Source organism: Leucoraja erinacea, chromosome 36 (assembly GCF_028641065.1).
Source record: "Leucoraja erinacea ecotype New England chromosome 36, Leri_hhj_1, whole genome shotgun sequence".
Taxonomy (NCBI): domain Eukaryota; kingdom Metazoa; phylum Chordata; class Chondrichthyes; order Rajiformes; family Rajidae; genus Leucoraja; species Leucoraja erinaceus.
The window spans coordinates 10505025-10532113 of record NC_073412.1 but is presented as its reverse complement, the minus strand read 5'-3'; the positions used below and the strand labels follow the sequence as shown (position 1 = coordinate 10532113).

The 27089-nt window shown below is 44.6% G+C and overlaps 1 protein-coding gene across 1 annotated transcript in view; it reads right to left on the bottom strand.

Moving 5' to 3' along the window:
• LOC129713546 (zinc finger protein 609-like) overlaps positions 1 to 27089 on the bottom strand; it is a 183494-nt gene that overhangs the window by 10789 nt on the left and 145616 nt on the right. Inside the window, 7 exon segments of the mRNA XM_055662659.1 lie at positions 231 to 390; positions 5276 to 5451; positions 5998 to 6379; positions 10871 to 11014; positions 15256 to 16743; positions 16745 to 17711; positions 21337 to 21424. Coding sequence (XP_055518634.1) covers positions 231 to 390; positions 5276 to 5451; positions 5998 to 6379; positions 10871 to 11014; positions 15256 to 16743; positions 16745 to 17711; positions 21337 to 21424 — 3405 coding nt within the window.

Sequence of the window (27089 nt, the reverse complement as noted above, 5' to 3'; positions counted from 1 at the left end):
AGTATAAGGAGATTATGCAATTGTGCTGTAATTTGGCATAATTATTGCATCCTTCCTTCAGGGAGTGCAGCTCAAGGTTTGCATGTATCCTCAGCTGACACAAAGTGGGAAGTGCAGCAAAGTTGCTAACTCCACAGACCTTCTTCAGATGCAGCACCCCACATGTACACACAACTACTGAAATTGGATCATTTTATTGTAAATGCAAACGTGTCTTCTCCTTGACCTACCTGTTGCATATGGGAGGTCATATTGGCCTGGAAGCAATGGGTACCCCATTCCAAGATGATGATGCGAGGCGATCTGTCGCTGGGATGGGGAAGAACGGGGCCGTTCCTTGTCGATGTCTCGATCCCCTCGCTCCCTTTCATGAGGCGGCTTCTCACTCGTCTGTAATTGAAAGAGAAACAGTACTCCTTAGTATTGCACACAAATTAGCCAAGGTTAAGCACTTATGCCTCAAATGGACTTGTCTGGCATTAAACTTGAGATTAGTCAATCCAGTCCAGTACTGAGGGAGTGCTGCACCATCAGAGGTGTTGACTTTTGTAGAGTCAGAGGAATACAATATGGAAACAGGTCCTTCGGCTCAACTTGTCCATGCAGACCAAAATGCCCATCTAAGCTCGTCCCATTTGCCCTCATTAGGCCCCTATCCCTATAAACCTTTCCTATGCATATCTATCATCATTTCCGCTGGCTGCAATGGGATTGCACCTGCAGCCACACCGTCCCCTCCCCACCCCTTCACCTTCCACCGGGACCACTCTCTCCATGATTCTCTCTCCCCACCCTGGCCCCACTCCCAGGCACTTCCACCTGTAAACCGTAGCAGGTTCAAGTCTTGCTACTTCACCTCCTTCCTGGTGAGGCGAAATATTGAAAAATAAATGCAGGAGTAGGCCATTCAGCCCTTCGAGCCAGCACCGCCATTCAATAGGATCATGGCTAATCAATACCCCATTCCTGCTTTTTCCCCATATCCCTTGATACCTTTAGCCCTAAGAGCTAAATGTAACTCTCTCTTGAATACATCCAGTGAATTGGCTTCCAGTCTTCTGTGGCAGAGAATTCCACAGATTCGCAACTCTCCAGGTGAAAAAATGTTTCCTCATCTCAGTCCTAAATGGCCTACCCCTTATTCTTAAACTGTGACCCCTGGTTCTGGACTCCCCCATCATCGGGAACATTTTTCCTGCCTGCCCAATCCTTTAAGAATTTTATATGATTCTATAACATCCTCTCATCCTTCTAAATTTGAGTGAATACAAGCCCAGTCGACCCATCCTTTCATCATATGTCAGTCCCGCCATATCGTGAATTAACCTGGTGAACCTACGCTGCACTCCCTCAATAGCAATAACAATAATGTCCTTCCTCAGATTAGGAGACCAAAACTGCACACAATACTCCAGGTGCAGTCTTACCAGTGTTCTGTACAACTGCAGTAGCCCTGCTCCTTTGAAAACTCCTTGCTCCTAAACTCAAATCCTCTTGCAATGAAGGCCAACATGCCATTAGCTTTGCCTGCTTACTTTCAGTGACTGATGTACAAGCACACCCAGGTCTCATTGCACCCACCTTTTCCTAACCTGACACGATTCAGATAATAATCTGACTTCTCACATTTATGCACATTATACTGCATCTGCCATGCATCTGCCCACTCAGCCAACCTATCCGTCACCCTGCAGCCTCATAGCATCCTCCTCGCAGCTCACACTTCCACCCAGCTTTGTGTCATCCGCAAACTTGTCAGATTGAAAATCACTTGTCTCAATCGTTAATATATATTGTAAATAACTGGGGTCCCAGCACCGAGCCTTGCGGCACCCCACTAGTCACTGCTTGCCATCCTGCAGATTCACTGGGGCCCAGCTACCTGTCAACGAAAGCACAAAAGATTTTTTGAAGCTATTTGGAAATGGAGCAGGAGGTTCGCTGTGTATCCTGCCGAATAAACTGGCTGACACGTCAATCATCTCAGCTGCTGCCTTTGAATTCCTGCTGTTTTCAAATAAACAACCACACTTGGCAACATGTGAACAGTGAGCACACTTCACAATTAATTAGTTGGGGAGCTAATTGAAGGACATGGTCGGGCACTGAAGTCACATATTTTCCACTCTGGATGGTAATAAGTGTGTGCATCGTACCAACCGCCCACAGACTGAACTCCAAGTGAGGTTCCACAGCCATCACCTCTATATCTGGAAGGGGCAGCTTGGAGTGTTCAACACACCACACAGTTGCAGAGCATCAAATAGCTCTTCTAATTTGCATTTAGAAGTATATTTTACAGATCATTTTATCAGTCCCCTCCCAGCTGTGCTGTCGTATGACCAGATATGCTACAAAAGCCTACTTTCACCTCTGCCTCATTAGAGCAAGAAATATATTGGCTCCATTTATTGGGGGTGCTGCAAACAATTTTAATAGTAGACGATTAACTATCACAAGCAAAATTACTTCAGTTACTGAGAGCCTGAAATAAAGTGCTGCAAATAATCAGCAGGTTACACAGCACTTTGGGAGAGGAAAGCAGAGTTTATATTTCATGGTGACCACCTTTGCAAGGTTTGATTGAAAATCGTCAACCTGATATGATTACTGTTTCTTCCTCCTGAAACATTACCTGACCTGCTGCACATTTTGGTTTTTATTATAAAAGCAAACTATATTTAGCTTTATGATCTTATTTCCAACCAGCTAATAAGTGGTTCCCTAGTATGATTACAGAACAGGCCGACACAACCCAAACACATTCCTCCTTGAATCATTATAGCTGACAGGCGAGTGTGCTGTGTTTCCTAAAGATCGTGGCTCAAAGATATTTAGTTTTTAGTTTAGAGATACAGTGCGGAAACAGGCCCTTCGGCACACCGAGTCTGCGATGACCAGCGATCCCTGCACATTAACACTATCCTACACGCACTGGGAACTATTTTACACTTATACCAAGCTGATTAACCTACAAACCTGCACATCTTTGGAATGTGGGAGGAAACCGAATGTCTCATGCAGATCACGGGGAGAATGTACAAACTCCGTACAGACGGCACCCTTAAACAGGATCGAATTCGGGTCTCCAGCGCGGCAAATGCTGTAAGGCAGCAACTCCACCGCTGTGCCACCGTGCCGCCCCACTATTCCTCATTTTAAACTTCTGTCCTTCAAAACCACTGTAGACAATTTCCATTTACTTCAATTGGAAATTAGTTTTGAATCCATGTGCATAGATGAGTTAAAAGAGTTTCTATGCTGGATTCAAACAGATTCCCAAGATGAGCGGCATTTGTGTACAAATGGTAGAGCTGTTACCTCACAACACCAAGGTGATCTCAGCTCTTTGTTTGACTCACATTATAACATTATAAAGGTACACACTCCCACATCATGGGGCACACCTTCTTCTCCTCAGACCCCTGGCATTAGCCAAAAACATTGCCTTTCTCATATCTGCTGCTTGATCAAATTCCAAACCAGTGACCATATGGTCTCATAGCACGAGGGCTGAACTAATGACAGTTTGTGAACAACGGCAAGGCTGGGATTTTGGCTTTATCAATTCTACATTCTGCAGATTTCACGTCGGCAGATAACGCATCTTATTCTAACAATTTGGAGGTTGATAATTTGAGCATGAGTCAACACCTTTACACCAAAAAGCCTCATTACTGAGGCAGTGAGGCAGATGGGCTTCCTATCAGAGCCTGGAGCAAGATGCCACCAGTCACATTAGTAAATAAAATGGGTAAAAAATGTGCATTGTTTAAAATTCCGCCAACATTGAGCAGATTCTGAAAAAAACACAAAATTTGAGAGGTTAACGATAAAACTGAAAGCTGAATAGGATTTTGAAAAACAAATAAATATTTATTGGATAAGATTCTCCAAGGCTATGGGTAAAGTGTTACATTGGCGTCATCAAAGAATATGAACCAAAGAGCACACATCTATACGTCACCAGTGTGAGTATGGTGGGTGGAGAAGACAGCGTAGGGTATGAGGACAGCAATGGAGGGTGAGGGGGTGAAATCTGATTATTGTATTAGAAATAGTGAAGGACTTTAGAGGTGACAGAGGCAAGCAAGGGTTTAGAGATGAGAAAGGAATCGGGTGACAGGCTCGTTCTTGCACTTGGTCCCGAGGATGAGAGAAATGTTGGAAGAGTTTTCAGAACTCAAGTGGCATGGTGGCAGGGGTAGAGATGCTGCCTTGCCGAACCAGAGACCCGGGTTCGACCCTGAATACAGGTGGTGTCTGTACGGAGTTTGCATGCTCTCCTTGTGACCTCATGGGTTTTCTCTGGATGTCCCGGTTTCTTCCCACTCTAAAGACGGACAGGTTTGTAGGTTAATTGGCTTCTGTAAATTGTCCCTTGCGTGTAGGATAGTGTTAGTGTATGGGTTGATCGCTAGTTTGCACGGACTCAGTGGGCGAAGGGCCTGTTTCTGCACTGTATCTCTAAAGCCTGAATCAATTTTGTGCTGTTTTAGAGAGGATGAAGGTTGCTGACTGCTAAAGTGGGAGGCATCAGAAGACGCAAATTTTTTTTTTGAAGCATTTAAAAAAATGAAGGAGCTGTGTGAGCGGGATTTAAGATTGATAAAAAACTGTTCAAGGGTAAGGGATGACAAACAGCAGTTAGCAGCGCTAAATAAAGAAACCATTTTCAGAGCTGAGAGGAGCAGAGGGAACATAATGCCTCAAACAGCCACTATGAAAGCAATGAAGGAGCTTGATGAATGTTAGCAGAATCGACAGCAGTGGAGTTGATCAGATTGCATGACTGAAGGTCATTGATTATACTCAAGCAACAGGGATAACAGAAAAGGATTCTGTGTAGGTGAGAACTGCAGATGCTGGTTTAAATCGGTGAATACAAAATGCTGGAGTAACTCAGCGGGGCAGGCAGCATCTCAGGAGAGAAGGAATGAGTGACTTTTCGGGTCTCGACCCTTCTTTACACTGAAGACATAATGACTGAAGACAGACTGAGGAAGGGTCTCGACCCAAAATGTCACCCATTGCTTCTCTTCAGAGATGCTGCCTGTCCAGCTGAGTTACTCCAGCATTTTGTATCTACCTTCAAAAAGGATTCTGTGATTAGCCATCAATTATACTTGTAAGTAATCCTGCTAACTACTCAGGAGTGCACGTCGCCATTTCCAGTCAAAGCTTAGGAGGGAGTCACCTCATCCAGCGTAGAGCATGGAACTGAATGACGGATGCGTTACAAGGATTATATTCTCCACAGACCTGGCACACTTACCGTGGGTGATCTACTCTTGTACTGACTGGCATGTTGCTGCAAGATATCTAGGGCCATGGATTCAGAGCTCGACTTGCTGCCCACACCAGGACTCCCATGAGCTCGTTCATTGTCATCGTGTCCCGGAACCTTACTTGCATAAGGTGAGAAAGAGAATCCCGATGACAGGTATGATCCTGAAGAACAAATGGTGGTCCAAATCAATCATAAACAAAGCACAGTTTTGAATGTAAATGAGCAGACCTTTAAAGTTCACAATGGTTAGTTAACCTGGGCAGTTTCACTGTTCACAGCAGACCAGCAGTACCATTTACTCACACTAACTAAAGCACTTTCCTTTCAAGGGAGTTTCATTGAAATATTTTGACTGAGTTTCTTTATTCATCTTTTAGAAACACAACCGGCTGCATTTAAGTCTTGTCGTGTAAGTGGCGTATCCTGCAATGATCCTGCGATGAGGAACAGCCTGGACAAAGAAACAATGCACATACTTGGCCTGGCGATGAGGCTTATTTTCTAAATCGTTTTCTCATTCAATCTCATTAACTCATGAAATAGCTTTCATCGCCCATTGACTTGAACATTGTCAAATAAAACTACAAACCGCGCGCTACTGTTTGGATAAGTGATGATCGAGTGATCTCTTATCCTCGACTTTAATGATGTGTTGCGATGATGGTTCTCCCCAATACCTGACGTGATAAATGAGCCAATGAGCTTACCTGGATAATTCTGCATCATCACTGGCGTCACCCCTCGGAATCCTGGATGGGGGGCTTCGTACGGCTTTCCGTAAGGGTAGCCATGAACATACGGCATGTAAGATGGGTGCTGGACCATCGAGGAGGACACAGGGATGTGAAGTCCTGATCTGGGATCTTTTCCAACTGATCGACATTCTTCCATTGACGTTGAGCGGGACTCCAAGCACATGTTGTCCTTGCTTTCCTCTTTAACTGCTATCTCTTTGCTTCTTATTCGCGATGAGCCCTCGTCTTTAAATTTCCGTTCTCGCTCTGCTTCTTTCCACCGCTCCTCTTCTGCCTTTTGCTGCTCGGAGTATTTGTTTGGATACACGTACGACCACAACCTGCTTTCAGATTCCTGTAAAGTACAATCCTGGGTCACTCACTTCAGTAAACCAACAACTGCAAACAGACATGAGCTTACTATCCAGAACCAAATTATACCAAGAGAAGGATATAAAAAACCCTGGGATTTCTGAAGTATATATTGGCTTGAGGAAAATCTATAAAAACACCCTCTAAGAAAATGCAACTTGACAAAATCCATTACGATATAGGAGAGTTTAAATGGAACTGCTGATGTGTTAACCCAAGTCCATTGATCTATTCAGGATAACATTATAATTGGGCAGTTTTATTTACTTCAGGTTAGTCAGATGAAACTTGTAAAATTAATAAAGATTCGACTGTTTGGAAAAGGAAATTATTCACTTTGCTGAGCTGCATCAGTACATCCACATCAAGCTCACCTCAGTAATCCTCTACAAAGTGAGCGCCCTGAATCACATTGCACAGTAACCCCATGGGCCAAGGAAGGCTGCAGGAGACATGTGACAAGCGGGGTTAGCGGGTGGTGAGCAGTGGGCATGAAATTCCTATGCCAGAATTTCTCTGACAGACTTGTCGAGTGGCAAAATGGTATGGAGAAAGGCTGAGTAAACCAGTATATCCAAAGAGCATTGTAGTCAATGCTTTCTTTGAAGTGCAGTTACTGTTTTAATGCAGGAAACATTGGAATTCCTTCCTCTGAGCATTGGTTCCCAACTTATCTGGATGGACAGGTGGGAGGAGATGCATTTGGGCAAGTCAATTAGGAATAGGATATTTTTTACAGTAAATGGGATCTGTTGATGAAAGGAGGGACCTTGTAGATCCTTCGGAATTCCCTCAAAGTGACAACACAGGCAAAGTGGGTGGTGACAAAGGCACCTGATATGTTTGCTTCACAAGTTGGGGCATGGGATACAAATGTTGAGAGCTTGTGTTACAACTTTACAACACACTAGTCAAACATACTTGGAGAATTGTGTGCAGTACTGATTGCCACAATAGAGATGGATATGACTGCACTGGAGAGAGTGCAGAGGATGTTGCCTGGATTGGAACCTACAGTATGGGGGAGAGAGTGGACAGCTGGATGTGAAGGAGGGAAGCAGTGACCTGAGAGAGGCATCGAACATTTATAAGCGGCATAGGTAGAATAGACAGTATCGTTTACCTATGAGGGCACAGGTTTAAAGTGAAAGGGAGGAGTTTTAAAGGGGATCTGACAAGATTTTTTAAACATATAAAGAGAATTGATGACTTTGGGACTTGGCTACCAGAAGAGTTGGTGGAGTTGGATACAATCACTATGTTTAAGAGGCTTTTAGACAGGCAGTTGAATAGCAAGGCGTAGGATATTTACTATTCTTACATATCCTACAAAGCTAGGGATAAGTGCTGAGGGCAATGCGATCAGTATGGATGTGGTGGGCCGAATGGCCTGGTTCTGTGCTGTATGTCTCTACGAAAGTCCACACTTGGTAAAATATCCATATTTGTCTCCTATCATTTTGGGCCACTCCTTGTAGGTAGCTGGTATTCCCGGGGTAAGTGGTGTGCTTGAGTACATTTATTTAATCATTTTTAATTTTTTTGGCGAACTTTCTAACTAAATTACTTCAATATTATTGACTCCCTGTAGTTATTTGTGCTCCACCCCCTCCAGGAAGCCATGCATCTCTCCTCACTGAGGTGGTGAGGCGGGAGAGGAGAACTGAACTATTGTAATGGCCCTGTGGATAGTTGAGCTGCGAATCAAGTAAAGTCAGGTTCGGAGTTGGAACGTAACATTCTGACATTTCAGGAAACTGTATACCGGTCCGATTCCACTTTGGGATTGAGGGGATCTTGTTCTGTGGAGTAATCACTCCATGAGGTAGCGTGATTCATGCTGGGAGCGGGTGCAGAGGCTGCTGTAATTGAGCGTGATGGGGAACAGCTGCCCCCTCGACTGTCCCTTGTGCCGTCCACAACAAGCGGGGCCTGGGCACTGTAATAAACTGGCTCCACAGCTGCTTCCTGTACAGGACTGGGGGCTGAGATGCATCCCGAGGGCGACTGGCTCACTGATGGAGGGGAGAGGTGTTCCTGAGAGAATTTCATGACAACTCACTGCAGAATATCTCTGGTATTCTCAACTTGTGAGGCGGGGGGGGGGGGGGGTTGAGTACTGCAGCCCTGCAGGAAGCTAAACCACTTTCATCCGTAATGTGAGAGGAAGAGGAAACTGTTGCGTAACACACAAACCAGTGAGCTGACTGACTGTTTTATGGAATCGATACAGATTATATTAATTCTGAATGCAGCTCAACTGTTAATTCTACTCTTGAGGACTATTCAGGAGATTGTAATGACCCTGATACTAGTCATTATGTTGTCAGTGATATCTGATTCTGAATCCTGGCCAAGAATTAAAGATAGATTACATCTATTTTCAAACAAACTTTCAAGTTTCCATCGAATGGTTATTGCCTCTCCTCAATATATATCTCTCAGAGTAAACAGGCCTTTTGGCCCCACTTGCCCATCCTAACCAAGATGCCCCATCTACACTAGTCCCACATGCCCGCATTTGGCCCATATCCCTCCAACCGTAACTCTATCCATGTTCTCGTTCAAATATCTTTTAAATGTTGTTATAGTACCTGCCTCAACTACCTCCTCTAGCAGTTTGTTCCATATACCTACCACCCCTTGCCCCTCAGGTTCCTACTAAATCTTTCCTCTCTCACATTAAGCCTATGTCCTCTGTTTCTCAATTCCCTTACTCAGGGTAGAAGACTGTACATTCACCCGATCAATTCCCCTACATGATCTTATCCACTCCCACTGTGGAATCAGAATGACATTCAGTTCCCTCGACTTTGACAACGCTTTTCTCAGGATGTGTGACATGAGTAGATATTGCTCTCCTCTCTCTAAGGACACAGGTTACCTGTTGGCCTGTCAAGTGCATATGGATTCCGAGTCTCATACCTTCTCTCCTTACCTTCCTATAACCCTGCAACCTAATTTCTTGTTTACATGCCATCAAAATCCCTCAGCACCCATATCTGCAGTTATTGCTGCAACACTGTACTGTCCCCTCCGCTTGCTAGCTTTAAGGTGAGAGGTGGAAGGTTGAACAGAAATGTATGGGACTATTTTTGTTTAAACACACAGAATGGTGGGTACGTGGAACATGCTGCAAGCGGTGGTAGTGAAAACAGATTGAATACAGGCATTTGAGAAGCTTTTAGATAGGCACACGGATGTGAAGGGAATGGAGAGGTATGGATCACTTACAGGCTGAAATTAGGCATCATGTTCGGCATGGACATTGTAAACAGTTCCTGTTCTGCACTGTTTTATGGTGTGAAGAACCTGACTTCACACCAACTGGGCACCCTATGTAACGGATTTCATGCCCGCGATATTATTTATAATGAGATCTTAGGAGCACTAAACCTAACTGTAGCAATGCGTCCCAATATCCCAGCTGTAGACAGCATAGTCTGGAGTTCAATCTGTGACCAACCCGTTCTACAAGGATCAGTTGAACTCCCGCTGCAACATATAATTGAAGAATAAAAGAATGTTTTCCAAAACTATTATTTAAAACAAGATAAATCATTCTCAAACAGTTAAAAGCATATTTTCAGTAATAAACAGTGCCTATCATCTTGTGCCTCAGAAACCATTTATCTGAAATTCTCCATCCGTTTGTTGTGTGACAAATAATTAAATTTGAAGCAGGAGTGGTGCACAATTATTGGAATTAAACATGCTTTATTCATTATGACTCCAGGTAAATATGTCAATTACTTGGAATAATATTGCCCTATTTATTACATGAATCATGTGTTAAATCAAACCTGGATTCTATGCACCAGAGCAGGATTGGAATTGGAAGATGTCGGATCAGTTTAATTGTGTGTCATCGACTGAAGTGAATGATGATGCAATAAATTCCAATTTGCATTTAAGGTCATCAAAACTAACCTGGATTTCCAGTAATGATGAAGAGTGCCATGATATCAGTATTCTCTATACAAGGTCATTCTCAATATTGCTTCAGTTTAGGACATGACCAGAAAATGCAGAACTAATTTTCCAAATTCTTCCTAATAGAATAAATTCAATTTCCCCATTACATAAATATGTATAAAATGCTTTTGCTTTCTGTATGGTCCCTGCCTTTGAGTGTTTCCAGGTGTAAGTGGTATTGTTGCTGGCTGTTTCCGAGGCTCCTGCAGTGCAGTTTTCTATACAGAAAGCAAATATTTGATTTTACTGCAGTTTGTCAGTGACTGCCCTGAAATTAATGTTTCTTTTGTACAAACACCTCCATGCCACAATGAAGACAAGAATAAAGTGAAAATTCAATTATGTAGAATTCCCAATGCACCAGGAAACCCAACACCAAGATACACATGGCTCTGCGGGTGTGCTGACAAGGGCGCTGTTCACCACACAGAGCATTATATGCAACTAACACAAAATGCTATAGGATTTCCCGTATGGGCTGCAGAGAGCGGCCTCTCACCTCTCTCCAGGAATGAATTAGCTGGCATCTTGATAATCCCCTTAGTGATGAAGAATTAAAGTCAGTGCCATGCCTCGGCACAAGGTGTAATGAACTGCAGTACTGTGTAAGTGAACTAGGATCGGGTTCTATCTCTGTAGTTTGCTATAAATACAAAAAAAGATAGATTACACGCCACAGGTGCAGCAGGCAGGACTGTGCAAACCGAGATCATCTGTATACAATATGGGCCATCTTTAGTCTTTACTGAAGTCTTGACATTGAGGGCATTTCCATGTCAGGGCGCACCAACACCACATTTTCCTCTCCATTACACACACACCAAAATTCTTACTTTCTGCAGATGCAATCAAGGAGGGGGTTGGTGTAGGGGGAAAGCCTTTTTTTTAACAACGCAGCATCTTATATGATGGGCCAATATAATATTGCTTTACAGTCTTTTGTTGTTTTGGATCCAATTACGGCTGCAATATAGGAATTGGACCATCCAATTTGTGATCACATGATGTTTACAGGAACATTGCTTAACAAATACTACACGTAACTTCAACTTAACATTTAACAACCATGGTGAAAGTATACCAACCTCGCAGTTATATGCATATGCATTTGATGTGCCAAAAGTGCATTTGGCACAACAACTGCTTAAAGCAAGCAGGCTCAATAGCCAGCTAAAATACACAAGTTAGTCACCAAGACAAACTCATGGGGGATAAAACAGCCAAAGCATTAGTTAAAGGTGACCACAGTCAAATTGTTCCATCTGCAGCTCGAACGTTGATTATTACTTTTTTTCCTCGCCACTAAACTCATCCCATCAGTTAAGGAACAACGACAATTCAATTAGAGATTCAAAGAATTATGTATGTGTCTCAGGTCCTGACATAATGAACTGCATTTGAACACAGTTCAGTGACAACACGTTGAGCTATAACCCAAGCTTGTGCACTCGGGATCCACAGTAAAGCATCTTTAATGTAGGCTGATGCTCCAGTTCACAACTGAAGGAAATCTATGACTAATGGAGTGTCATCGTCCAGGTCAGATACTTTATATAATACTCTTGGGTAATTATATCAACTTCCACATTCACTACTTTGAACAAAGTAGTTCTCCCTCAATATCCTGGCTGGTATTTATCCTTTAATCAAAGTCTCTCTGAGATGTTTGTCACAGGGCTGTTTTGTGACCATTAGTGCAGGTCAACAATGACCATTTCCAACATTACAACAGTGACTGCACCTCATAGATCATTGGCTGGAAAGTGACTTGGGGTACCTTGAGGCTGTGATAGAAACCACAATACAATATTTCCAGCTTTAAAAGTTAGATATCCAAGACATCTTTATTTATATCTCTCATAAGGCAGAACAGGACGCAAGGGTGAACTGGGAGCAAAAAGGAAATTCACAATCCAAACTGAATCATTGCACCAGTAGATTGCCAGGGAAAATGTCTTTAAATTTACATCCCTAAACAATGCAGAAACATAGGACCACGAGAAGAACATTCAGTTATTCTATCTTGCTTGATCTGCTAACTAAATCATGGCTGATCAATATCAGTTCTATTTACTCATCTTGGGCAAGAATATTAGGATATGGAGTTTAAAATGGGCACATGGATATGAAGGAATGGAGGGATATGGATCACGTGCAGCAGAGGAGGAGTTTATCTTAGGTTCATGTTCAATACGGATATTGTTCCTATGCTGTACTGTTCGATGTCCACTTACTTCCCTGTACTTCAGGCTACAATGGATAATTTAGTCCAAAATAGGTGGTCTTCATTTGAGATTAAGTCTATCGAAACTTGATTATAGAATCACTGTAATACTGTCATCATGAGCCACTTCTGTGCTCCTAATCCTAATCATTGAAAAAGTTGGCAGCCCCATTATAATTGTATGTCCACATGAATGGTTTATGTGCTTTCCCTCCTCAAGTAATTATTTTTACTACAAAACAATGCATTTTAGACGATGTTAATGAAATGGGAAAGAGGCAGACAGAAGGCATCCTTGACACTGCAGTTTCTGTTTAGTATCTGTGTTTCTCTTTATCGGCTGTTAGTCATGGCGATGTGAAACTTGGCCTGGGACAGATAGAAACCCCATGAATTCTAACATCATAGCGTCCTAGTCTTACAGGGTGGAAACAGGTCCTTCAGTCCAAAGTGCCCACACCAGCCAACATGCCCCATCTACACAACTCCCACCTGCCTGCATTTGGTCCATATCCCTCTAAACCTACCCAATCCCATCCATGTACCCTGTCTAAATGTTTCTTAAACAATAAAGATAAGTAAATTTTACCATGAAAGTATAAAGAGCAAAGAAATCACACTCAAACACAAATTCAAACAAGTTACAGGATCCATATTACAAGCAAAAAAAAATCTAAAATTAGGTAATATAAGTAACTGAAATAAAAATCATAGTAGTCTAAGATTGAGGTGAACATTCATTTTTGCTTTTGCAATGTTGTCGTTGTCCTGCATCCAAAGATGCTTCACACCTTGATGTGATGGGAAGATTACCCAGTGTCATCTCACCTCATCATTTTATTTACCTGAGCCAGTTATGGTGCTGACCTGGCACTCGTGGGTGATATAACGGAGCCACAGAGCAGCAATGAACCCTGTCTCATCCGATCCCCACACTCACTAACTTGGGCCGGAAGTCACTGGCTGATAAATGAATACTGACTGATTTTTACCCCTCACCTTCCAATAAAGAGGCTGTATCCTTCCACATGTAATACCAGTGAAATGAGCAATTAGTCCTCTGGGTTTCTCAAATCACAAAATGTATTTAAAAAATAAGGTTTTCTTCTGATTTTTCAAGCCCCTTGAGGTGCTCAGTCAGATATGGAAATACTAGGCTATGAACATTATGTGTGTGCTCCTTGTCCAATTGTAACACATTTTGGTCACAATTTAATATTAGAATTGGAATGAGGCCAATTGGTGAACTTTACTCACAATGAACAATGAATAATGTCACCAGATAACTAGTTAAAATATTGCACACGGTTTTTAACTCCAGTCGGTATGTGTTCAAACAATTGTCAAAGGAATTTGGAGGATTTGGCCAAAGTACATCACAAGTAAAACACTGGATAGTGACTTTGACACCAGGCACTGTGCAACATCTGGTGGCATATACTCTCTCCATTGAAAGGTTAGGCAAGCAGAAGTTGTGTGCTCTCTCAAAATTTAAAGACATTAAGCTGAAGCTTTAAGCGAGTTAAATATAAATTACTTGGAAGCAGCTCAGTGTTGTAAAATCAGTCATGGCATATCAGGCTAACCTCTGATCAAGTGGTTTCAATGATGCCAGTGCACTCCACAAATGGAGTGTTGGAATGAGAGACATTCAAAACTGTGCAACTCTGAGGGTTGGCTGTTTGCACCTTGATCAACTTCTTCAACAAAGGACAATAACTTAATATAAACTTGATCTCAAGTCTCAATGTCACCCAGGCTTACAAATTGGTTATTTTAATTGGAATTTTGATTTTAGAGTTTTCTACAAACCATGACACACGTGGTGTTCAACATCCAAAAATGTGTAAGAACTTCCTTCACTTTGCCAAACAAGCCAAACAAAATGAGAGTGATTTTTACAATTCACACTCACGTCTGCATCCTGACCAATAACTATGTGTTCATGAGGAAAGGTTTTCAGATTAGAGGCTGATTATTCAATGTTATGATAAAGAACTATTGGATCACAACTACTTACGTAGATAGCTCTTCTCCCCCTTTGCAATCCTTAACAGTTAAATGGAACAAGTGAATTGTTATGTTACTGAAGAGCTCTTTTTCCTGAGTTGTTGGCTGTGGCCTCGGGCTTAACACTGTAGTGCGTAATTAAAGGAATGCCACATTGTTAAACAGGATGTTTTTCCAAACGAGAGTGTAAACTGCCCCAGGTGAGTGTATAAACAATATATGCATCCTTCCAAAAACAGAGAGGTTCTCTATGTCTTGGTCAACATTGAATTCCCCGTCTACATCAGCAAATCCAAAATCTTCCTGTGTGCAAATTGATTGTTATGTCTGCCTAGCAGTGACTGCATTTTACAAAATTATTCTCTGCTTACAATGTACTTTGGGCCATCTTGAAATGTGAAAAATACTGCAGAGGCAGATTGTTTTTTTACATGTGTGTCAGTTTAGTCTGTGCTAATATTGTACTGTTTCCAGCACTTTTTGTGATGCATTGCCCTTCAGGCATGTATGGAGTGATATCCTGAGTGATTGTCCACTACACTACAATCAGACAGGGCAATGCAAAGCTGAATAAATGTCCTTAGTTAAAAGATGCAGTCGGGTAATGCAGAAAACCTGAAATGACTCCAAGGATTAATTTTGGGTCTTACCTGTCTGTACCACAGTCCTGGATCCATTCCAGAATGATGCTTGCTTGACTCCAGACTTTGTTTTGTTTCACACAACTCCCTCCCAAGGTGACTCCCCTCAGTTAATTTCATCTTTAATCCTTCTGCCTGCTGTGACTGCATCTTGGAGGCATCATCTGCTTTGGCCATTATGCCATACTTTATGGAGTCCGCCGTGTCCTTGGGCTTGTTAGGCACAGGTTTTGCAAGGTCTGTCAAGCTGGGTGCTTTAGAGAGGGTGGCAGAGGCAGGAGCCTTCTGCTTCCACTCCTCCCGCTCCTTGATGGCGTGCTCTTGTTTCTTGTCGTGGTCGTTGCTGCTGTGCTTCCCGCGGTTCTGCTCGTGCCTCTGTTTGTGTTGCTCCTCGCACATTTTCTCGTACTGCTGCCTGTAGCCTGGGTTTGTGCTCATCATGTGACTGTGATAGCCCTGATCACTGTAACCATACTGGGGCACGTAGGCATACTGACCGTAATACAGAGGCTGCATGTACATTTGGGAGCGTTGCTGTATCACTGAAGGATGGTGGCCTGCATTGCTCATTTCTGTCTTCTTGTCCTCTGTGCTTTCCACTTTGACCCTCACCTCCACACCCTCCTCGTCCACCTCCTTCTTGATCTTGACCGAGTGACCGGCCGCCGCCGAGCCTCCGCTGGCACCTCCAGGACTCGAGTGGGCGTAGTTTGGAGAATAGTACGTGTCATAACCTTGGTAGTACGGGGAGTGGGTTTCTTTATTTATAGGTGGTTGAGTTCGTGAGGACGAGGAAGAGGAGGATGAGGAGGATGATGAGGAAAATAAAGCTTTCTTGGCACTTTCCTTGGCCATCTGGTCCGGGGAGGAGGTTTTGACTTTACTGCCATCTCCCTTCCCCTCTCCGTCCTCCCCTGCATCCGAGATGTCCGAGTAAGCTGGACTGTTGGTCTTGACCGAGGAGCTGTCGGCCCCATTCTGTGTCACCACGTGCAAGGGTGTAATAGGCGTGACCAGGCCCGTGCCTTCCAGCCTGCTGGCCGTACCGATGGACGGACTGGGTGCGTTGTCGGTGAAGCTGTAGATTTTGTCCGCTTCGGCCTTGATACTGGCTAGGCGACTTTCGTGCGATTCCGACGATCCGTTTAGTAGCCCCTCTTTAGCCGCGGAGTCCGCAGCGGGATCTCGGAAAGGGCTCTTGCCATCTTCCGGCTTTGCCCCCACTTTGCCCAGAGGTTTGGGGCTCGCAGCCTCTTTGGCATCCTTCTTCTTCTTCTCCTTTTTCTTCTTCTCCTTCAAGGGCGTGAGTGCTGGGTTCACTGTCGACGGTTCCCCCATGATGGTGGGCTTGGGCTGAATGGGTTTGAGTGGCGGGCTCTTGGACATTGCTTGAACAACGGTGGTAGCCAAACCAGGGGCAGAGCCCGGGCCCGAGGCAGTAAAAGCGGCAGTGGAGAAACTGTACATTTGTGCTGGTGTCATGGCAGGGGACAATGGGCCTGGCAGACTTGCTTTTGACTGGAAGCTTTTCTGATTTTGAACCACTCGATTTCTTGGCTTTGTCTTTTTCCACGGCAGATTTCTTCTCAGTAGAGTCGTCGCCATCGTTTCCTGTGTCGTCACTCGGGCTGGCAACCGGAAGCCCTTCCTCTGAACAATCGACATTATACAACCCACCAGACTCCGCATCGGCCTCTGAAGTGAGTTTCTTTTTACTGGAGTTCTTCCCAGTCCCAAGCTTCACGGCAGAGGAAGGGCTGTGGGCCTCCATGCTGCCTTCTCTCCTGCCCTTTGGTGTGACAGACCGTGCTGGGGACATGTAGCCCTTCGACTGACAGAAGGTGTGGGAGCTGGAGGAACCATTACAGCTGCTGGAGTCCTGACTCAGTGACGGATGCTGAGTGCACTCCTCACCATCAGAGTTCTTCTCCTCGCTGTCAATGTCACCCTCAATCTTACCGTCACTGTCTGTATGTGCATGGGCCTGGTGGTAGCGCAGGCCATTGATGTGTTTGTATTTCTTGTTGCAGTTGGGGTGGGGACAGTCAATGAGGACGGGGGACGGACAGTTATGCTCAGGCACGGACGCCTCGGGCTTCACCACCATGACGGGGGTTGGCGTTGCTGCCCCGCGCGAATTTGAACGCATCCTTTTCCCTCCCTTTGAGTCCTCGGAACTTGAGGTTAAGTCCAAATCGGGAGCAGGCTTGTTCTTCCGCTTGTTGCCCGCTGAAGGGCTTGCCTTGACGTCTTCCACTGGGTTTGTGGGGGTGCGACTGTCTGAAGAGGTCTGGCTGCCCCGGCGCCCCTTGCTGCTGGAACACGCCCGAGTCTTGGTAATGACCTTGGTGTCTGGAACCACGACAGCCTCAATCACTGGAGCACTTGTGCTGGGCCGCACTCGCTTCCCCCGCCCGCGATTGTTCCCTCTCATCTCAAGGTCACTTGTTGGTGATTCACAAAACCTGAAAAACGCAAACAAAAGTCATCGACTGCGTCGACATGAACAAGGCAACACTCCACGAGGTTTATCATTGAATTTTATAGATAATCGAGTACCTAGAATAGGACACCATCCATGAAATCCAAGGCACACTGCAAAGAAGATATTGCATGTCCAAAAGAGATTCCTGAGGATTAAGGACATGGGGACTGGTGTGCACTGTATAGTTATGGAGACTGGACAGAAATGATCAGCAGTTGCTATTCCCAATGTAACTTACAGATGTCAGCCATGACCCACTAAGAAAATAATTAATGAACCACTTGCCAAGTAGTAACACTGAGGAATAGATTAACACATACTTTTTATATTTTAACAATTTTCTCATCGATAAACTGATACTTCCACCCATTCACTAATTGTGCTGGTCAACTTGTGACACAAGGGATTGCATACAAATCATACTATCCAGTTCCATGTTTTCACTGCATTGCCCAGGGCTGCACGATATTGTTGTGAGTTGTGAAAGGAGGCCAGACCATCACACAGAGAAGTCTCCATCCCCCCCCCCTCCCCCCCCCCCCCATATCAGCCTATACATCACACTGCCTGAGGAAAGCAGCAAACATAATCAAGGATCACTCACACGCTGGTCGTTCTCTCTTCTCCCCACACAGGACTTCCCTGTTTTTTTTCTTAGACTCTTGAACGGAAATCTCACATATTATGGCGAGATAATTTCCTGATCCTGCAATTTACCTTGTTGCAGACCGTGCACTTGTTGTTGTTACAGTATAGTCTGCACTATTTTATTTTGTGCACCACATGACAGACTAGGGTAGTGTGATTTGCCAGGATAGCCGGCAAGACAAAGCTTTTCACTGTATCGCAGCACACGTGACAAGAATAAAGCAATACCAGAATTTTGACCCAAAACAGACTGCCAGTGGAACAGCGGGCCAGGTAGCATCTGTGGAGGGAAATGGACAGACGCCCCCACATCTTCTCAATTTCAGAATACCACCCCCACCCTACTCATCTACCCACCTGCTCACCCCCCACCCATCCCCATGCACACCTTTCTTTCCACTCTCACAGCCCCCGTCACCTACCCACTTGCCCCCCACTCACCCCAGACCTGCTCATCACCCATCCCTCCTTACTCCAGGTCCCCCATTTCCTGGCCATCCCCCTCCCTCCTCCCTTCTACCCACCGTCCCTTTCTCTACTTCGACATCTTATTCCCCACTTGTCTCTCTCATCAGCTGTGCCCGCAAGGCACTGCCTCACAATAATGCTGGAGAGTTCAAAGCATCGGAACGAAGGACCATTGAAGCTGCCTCATGTCCTGTCACTCTCTGCTATTGTGCACTGGTGTCATGTTTTTGTGCTAACTTAAACTCTTCAATGTCAAAATAGTTTCAAAGTTCACTACCCCCACAGTGGCTGAAACTAACTGCAAGCTTAAAAGAGAACTAAAAGAATTGAAGATTGAACTAAGCTTCTTAAAAGATCAAGCATATGAACATTCTCTGCTCTTATGCTCCATTGCAGTAGTCTGGTTTCCCACCCTGACAGAATGTTTAGGAAAACTATTTATTCACTATCTACTATTAAATTAAAATGCCTTATTTCAAGGATAGGCACAAAGTGCTGGAGTAACTCAGCGGGTCAGGCAACATCTCTGGAGAACATGGATAGATGACTTTTTTAGGTCGGGACCTGAAGAAGTCACCTCCTTCAGGTCCTAATCCGAAACGTCACCTCTCCATGTTCTCCAGAAATGCTGCCTGACCGGCTGAGTTACTCCAGCACTTTGTGTCTATCTTTGGTATAAACCAGCATCTGCAGTTCTTTGTTTCTACATTTTGTCTTATTTCAGGCATGAATTTTGGAGTCTGATTTGTAGTTGTTTAATTCAAACTGTGGATAGATCAACAAAACGCCAACCCTAAACGCAGTGAGATTGGTGGGCTGTATGTGCAGATCACCAAAATGTCAAGAGAGTCAAGACAGAGTCAAGAGTGTTTATATGTACCGACAAAGGAACAAAATTCTTATTTTCAGCAGCTTAACAGGCCCTATAAATACAGACAATATATAATAATTTTTGTAATATTCAATTAATAACCGTAATTCTAGTGCAGAATGCCCCCCACCCAGAAAGTCCTTTATGCACCCAAAGACAGTCCATAGAAGTCAATGGAGAAACAAGGAACTACGGGTTCTAGTTTACAAAAAAATACAAAGTGCAGGAGTAACTCAGCAGATCAGGCAGTGTTCCTTGAAAAAAACTGGACAGGTGATGTTTCGGGTCAGGATCCTTCTTCAGTCGGAAGTTCTTAGTTGCTGAGGTCAGTGTTCAAGTTAGTTACGCATTCATGGGCAGGTACAAAAAATAATTAATAGTCCAATGGAATCCTGCCCTTTATATCTAGACTTCTGTGGGATGAAGTTTAAATTATGCTTCAGCGATACAAAATCCTCTAAAGCCAAAGCCTGGAGTACTAGATTCAGTTTTGTTCAATGTCAGAGGTGAAATGACCAGGAAGGGGAGAAACTAGGGCTGCAGATGCCAGAATGAGACAGAAAGTTTCAAGCAGCGATAGAGCTGCTGCCTTACAGCGCTAGGGACCCGGCTTCCATCCTGATTATGGCTGCTGTCTGTATGGAGTTTGTACCTGACCGCGTGGGCTTTCCCCGGGTGCTCCAGTTTACTCCCACACACCAAAAACGTGCAGGTTTGTAGGTTAATTTGGCTTCTGTAAAAAACTGTAAATTGTTCCCTAGTGTGTAGGATACTGTTAGTGTACGGGAATCGCTGGTCGGCGCGGACTCAGTGGATTGAAGGACCTGTATCTCTACACTAAACTAGTGGAGGGGGGGGGGGGGGGGGGGGCTGGGTGGCTGGAAGCTGTTTAATTTAGCCAATCATTGGGTATTTAGGACCAGAGAATGTAACAAGCAACTAGTGCAAGATCATTTGGAAACGTTTGTAAGAGCCTTTGCTTCTGCAAAACCAAAATTGATGTTAGGGCAATTATGAATTGAAAACACTAAAATGATAAAGCCTTGCTAACCAAAGTTACCAGAGAAAATACCAGGTGCTGTCCAGGTTATGAATGCCCCACTGAAACAAACAAGTGTTTGTGAGTTGGTGGGATGCATTTGCCAAGCGCTGTAGGGCTTCAGGCACCGTCTGCTGGGTGGGACTGGGGCAGCTTCATGTGTCTTCTCTCTCTCCACCACCCCTGATCCCATCATCAAGTTCACCAATTTGGTTCAAACCAAGAAATTCTCAGGAGTGGAAGCCTGTGGTAACCCCGCGGGGGACTGTCTGTAAAGGTGAATGATGTTAGATCCGAGATCAGCTTTCATCTTGTTGAACGAAAGTTGAGGCTCCTGCTTAACAGCCTCTTTCACAAAGTGACCAATTCCTACAGTGTGCAGGATAATGAAGACAAACTAATTACTTAACAAGGAACATTTGGATGCAATGGGGAGAAGACTTCATGATGATTAAACCAGAGCAGATTTTTTAATCCACATCTATCCTGTTATTTGAACAGAGTATAAATGGGTCCAAGGACTGGTGCCTGTTCTGTACATTGAATGATAGCACTACAATACAGCTCTCCTTTGCTCACCTTGGTGGTGCCCAGTCATGTCTTGTGCAGTCCAAAAGTGTTCCCACATAAGTCTTGTTCCGCCAGGTCACATTAACCACCAGGACACCTGACAGAGGGGGAGAAATAAGTAGACATTGAAATATTCAAACCACTGAACAACCTCTGCATTCGTTCATAAGCTGCCCCAGGCAAATCCTGTGATAATGTGGGCACACTGCATTTCATCCCAGTTAATCCTGTAGGATACAAAATGAAGGTGAATCAGGCAGTTGAATGATTTCCTTGCAAATACTCCAACACCAAATCCTGCATGTTGCAGTGTTTAAGAGCCCAATGACCTGCACACCTGGAGAAATGCATCTCATCAAGATGCTGGGGCAGCAGGGCAAAGGCTGCGGACGCCAACAGGATCAACAAACCCATCAGGTAGGCTGGCTCTGTCCTGGGGGCAGAGTTGGATTCATGGGAGGTGATCTTGGAGGGGGGGGGGATATAAACATAGAAAATAGGTGCAAGAGCAGGCCATTCGGCCCTTCGAGCCTGCACCGCCATTCAATATGATCATGGCTGATCATCCAACTCAGTATCCTGTACCTGCCTTCTCTCCATACCCCCTGATCCCTTTAGCCACAAGGGCCACATCTAACTCCCTCTTAAATATAACCAATGAACTGGCCTCAACTACCTTCTGAGGCAGAGAATTCCAGAGATTCACCACTCTGTGTGAAAAATGTTTTCCTCATCTCGGTCCAAAAAGATTTCCCCCTTATCCTTAAACTGTGACCCCTTGTTCTGGACTTCCCCAACATCGGGAACAATCTTCCTGCATCTAGCCTGTCCAACCCCTTAAGAATTTTGTAATTTTCTATAAGATCCCCCCTCAATCTTCTCAATTCTAGCGAGTACAAACCGAGTCTATCCAGTCTTTCTTCATATGAAAGTCCTGACATCCCAGGAATCAGTCTGGTGAACCTTCTCTGTACTCCCTCTATGGCAAGAATGTCTTTCCACAGATTAGGAGACCAAAACTGTACGCAATACTCCAGGTGTGGTCTCACCAAGACCCAGTATAACTGCAGTAGAACCTCCCTGCTCCTATACTCAAATCCTTTTGCTATGATATTTCTCAAACTGCGGACATCCTGGACAATACAGCTCACACCCTCCATGACCCACTGGGCAACCTGAGAAGTACCTTCAGCAACAGACTGGTTCCACCAAGATACATGACGCAACACCACAGGAGATCTTTCTTCCCTGTGGCTATCAAACTTTACAACTCTTCCCCCTTTTGTCGTGGGGTAGACTGAGACTGACTCACCCCCCCCCCCCCCCCGTATGGTTTTGCATCTTGAATGTACCTTACTATCAGCAAGTACAGTTAACCAGCTGATCACTAGGTTAAATATTTAACAGGGAAACAGCTGATACAAAGGAGAGTGCACGGACTGTTGTAGATTGCCACAGTCAGAGGAAACTGGTTAAAGAGGTCACTTATGGAACACAAGTCTGAAGCCAAAGATGACTACGTTGTCTAGAGTAGTAATTGGCAGCTCTCCAGGCACAGACTGGACTCACTGCCAATGTGGGTAAACAAAGGAGGCATTAACTGATGAACAGTGGCACAATGCTGCCACTGTTATATCGAGTTCCTTTGTGAAACCCTTTTTACAAGAGGACATGTCAAATTTCTGTTTCTAAATGTGAAACGCATGGAACTTGAGCTGCACTGTAACCGAACCATTGCAGTGTCAGCGGCTTCACACGGAACAGGTGCATGCCTCACCTGCAAAGGTGCCAGCCCTTGCACACAAGCTCTTGAAACGTGGCAGCTATCCAACTAATAAAGCAGTGGGCAGAATATCTCTGAGTGGTGGCTTTGTTATTGCAATAATCTACACCTGACTCTTGCAGAGCAGAATATAGATAAAGTAATTAAACATAGATTTGGTCAGGTCACCCTATAGCTCAACTCATTCTGCTCTGGAGCACACCAGATCCTATAGCACAGGTGACTATGCTGTGTCTTTGTAACAGCGACCAAATGTGTCCCATATTCCTGCAAAATTGTCCATTTCAGGTTTATGTACACTTCCAAAGGTAGACACGAAGTGCTGGAGTAATTCAACGGGTCAGGCAGCATCTCTGGAGCAAACGGACGGTGACATTTCAGCTTGGGACCCTCCTTCAGACTGAAAGACCGAGAGGTAAAAAAAGGCCAGAACAAAGCAGGGCTGGGAACAGATGATCAAGGAAGTGTGGAGCCCACAATGGCCCATTGTTGGCTGGGGAAGAGGTGATAACAAAGGGATGCAAGATGTGAACGGCGGAGCAAGTAGGACGACTAGGCAGGGGTGGGGGGGTGTAGAGAATGCAGGGATACTAAAAATGAGAAAAATCAATGTTCATACTGTTGGATTGGAAGTTATCACAAATGGTCTTAGAATCTAAAGGTCTGAAATCCATTCATCTTCTATAATATATTTTATATCTGTGTGGTACACAATGACACGTCTGATGCACAAGCTCTTGAGAAACACATGAATCAAGGTGCCAAGTGATTGTTTTCCATTCATTGGCGAGCAGTACACACCACACAGATATTATATATATTTGATCATTGCAGAGATTTCTGATTGTTCTGGAGACTGATCACAGAGATGAATCAGCAGCAGGGACTGTGTCCATGTGAATGGTTATAGAGTTCACAGTCAATTTACAATGAGAATCAGTAAACCAGGTTAGACATCTTGCATGGCTCATAAAAAGGTACAGCAGACTCATTCCAAGCGAACAGGAAATGCCAATGTCTCAGCCAGCATCCACAGTACTTCAACGAGGCTGCAGGGGGCATACAAAGTCTGGTCAAAGTAACACGATCAGATGAACACTCCAGCTTGCTCTTTCCCTCAGGGACAAAAGCCAAAATAGGACACATCGTGTCTCTTCCTGCTCCCTGCCAACGTTGACAGTTTAAAAAGCCTTGTGCAAGGCCCCCTTCCCCCAGCCACTCGCAATTCTCATCTCCCCTCTCAATACGCACAGTCTCAACCTCTGGTCGTCTTGCACAACCCTTGACAAACTCCTGACTTTAATACACAAGATAAATGCTTAACTTTGTCAATGATGGCAGCTGAATCAGCGTGGATTTAAGATCCATATCTCTTGGCTAGTTTGTGGAGGCTGAAATCTCACCATAAATTCCCACATCTTTAGACAGCATGGTATCTCTCTGCGTCATGGTTTTTATTATAACCTTGTTAAGCAAAATGCTAAATGCTGGAAGAACTCAGCGAGTCAGGCAGCATCTGTGCAAGGAATGGATAGATGACATTTCAGGTCAGGACCCTTCTTCAGAGCACAAAGTTAATGTTTTGTCAGGAAATAAAGGCTGACATGAAAGACACCATGTCTGCCTGTCTGACTGCGTACTTGGAGGGCTTCAGTCATAAGGGAGAACCAGTGGATGTGGTGTATCTGGACTTCCAGAAGGCTTTCGACAAAGTCCCACATAAGAGATTAGTATACAAACTTAAAACACATGGCATTGGGGGTTCAGTATTGATGTGGATAGATAACTGGCTGGCAAACAGGAAGCAAAGAGTAGGAGTAAACGGGTCCTTTTCACAATGGCGGGCAGTGACTAGTGGGGTACCGCAAGGCTCAGTGCTGGGACCCCAGCTATTTATAATATATATTAATGATCTGGATGAGGGAATTGAAGGCAATATCTCCAAGTTTGCAGATGACACTAAGCTGGGGGGCAGTGTTAGCTGTGAGGAGGATGCTAGGTGACTGCAAGGTGACTTGGATAGGCTGGGTGAGTGGGCAAATGTTTGGCAGATGCAGTATAGTGTGGATAAATGTGAGGTTATCCATTTTGGTGGCAAAAACAGGAAAGCAGACTATTATCTAAATGGTGGCCGATTAGGAAAAGGGGAGATGCAGCGAGACCTGGGTGTCATGGTACACCAGTCATTGAAAATAGGCATGCAGGTGCACCAGGCAGTGAAGAAAGCGAATGGTATGTTAGCTTTCATAGCAAAAGGATTTGAGTATAGGAGCAGGAAGGTTCTACTGCAGTTGTACAGGGTCTTGGTGAGACCACCCTGGAGTATTGCGTACAGTTTTGGTCTCCAAATCTGAGGAAGGACATTATTGTCATAGAGGGAATGCAGAGAAGGTTCACCAGACTGATTCCTGGGATGTCAGGACTGTCTTATGAAGAAAGACTGGGTAGACTTGGTTTGTACTCTCTAGAATTTAGGAGATTGAGGGGGGATCTTATAGAAACTTACAAAATTCTTACGGGGTTGGACAGGCTAGATGCAGGAAGATTGTTCCCGATGTTGGGGAAGTCCAGGACAAGGGGTCACAGCTTAAGGATAAGGGGGAAATCCTTTAAAACCGAGATGAGAAAACTTTTTTTCACACAGAGTGGTGAATCTCTGGAACTCTCTGCCACAGAGGGTAGTTGAGGCCAGTTCATTGGCTATATTTAAGAGGGAGTTAGATGTGGCCCTTGTGGCTAAGGGGATCAGAGGGTATGGAGAGAAGGCAGGTACGGGATACTGAGTTGGGTGATCAGCCATGATCATATTGAATGGCGGTGCAGGCTCGAAGGGCCGAATGGCCTACTCCTGCACCTAATTTCTATGTTTCTGTGTCATGTATAGAGCAGGACAGATCTCTATCAAATTAGAAGAAACCAGAGCAGGCCATAGTCCTTACACTCGGCTTGTACACGTTAGAATTTAGAAGATCGAGGGGGGATCTTATAGAAACTTACAAAATTCTTAAGGGGTTGGACAGGCTAGATGCAGGAAGATTGTTCCCGATGTTGGGGAAGTTCAGGACAAGGGGTCACAGTTTAAGGATAAAGGGGAAATCCTTTAGGACCGAGATGAGAAAAACATTGTGTGTAGTGTGGTGTGGTGTGTGTGTGGTGGGGGGGGGGGGGGGGGGGGGGGGGGGGGTGTGTGTGTGTGTGTGTGTGTGTGTGTGTGTGTGTGTGTGTGTGTGTGTGTGTGTGTGTGTGTGTGTGTGTGTGTGTGTGTGTGTGTGTGTGTGTGTGTGTGTGTGTGTGTGTGTGTGTGTGTGTGTTCATTGTGAGTTCCCACTCGTGTGTAAATGAGTGTAAAATCTGGGAATGGGGTGGGGAGTTTGGTTGAGATGTTTGCAGAATAAAAATGGCTTGGGGAGGCTTGGTGTCAACTTAGCTGCTGGAGGGTTGACATGGACTCAGCGGGCCAAGGGGTCTGAATCCATGTTTTATTTAGAGATACGGTGCAGAAATAGGCCCTTCAGCCAACGGAGTCCACATCAACCAGTGATCCCTGCACATTAACACTACCCTATGCACACTAGGGACAATTTTACATTGATACCAAGCCAATTAAACTACAAGCCTGTACGTCTTTGGAGTGTGGGCGGAAACTGAAGATCCCGGAGAAAACCCATGCAGGTCACGGGGAGAACATACAAACTCCGTACAGACAGCACCTGTAGTCAGTATCGAAATGAGTCTCTGGCGCTGTAAGACTCGCCACCTTGCCACCCCTTGCATCTCTCTATGACTGACTTCAATAGTCGCCTACAAAACTGGCAGCACATCAGGAAGCAGGCAGAGCACCAATCTGCCCAGCGTGATGGTCAGACACAGCCGGCACCTCAAGCTGTTCACTTTGGGAATGTTCGACATGACATCTGCACTCCTTCTGAAAGACAATTAATTGGTGCCATTTATGCTCGATTACATCACTGAAATTGGC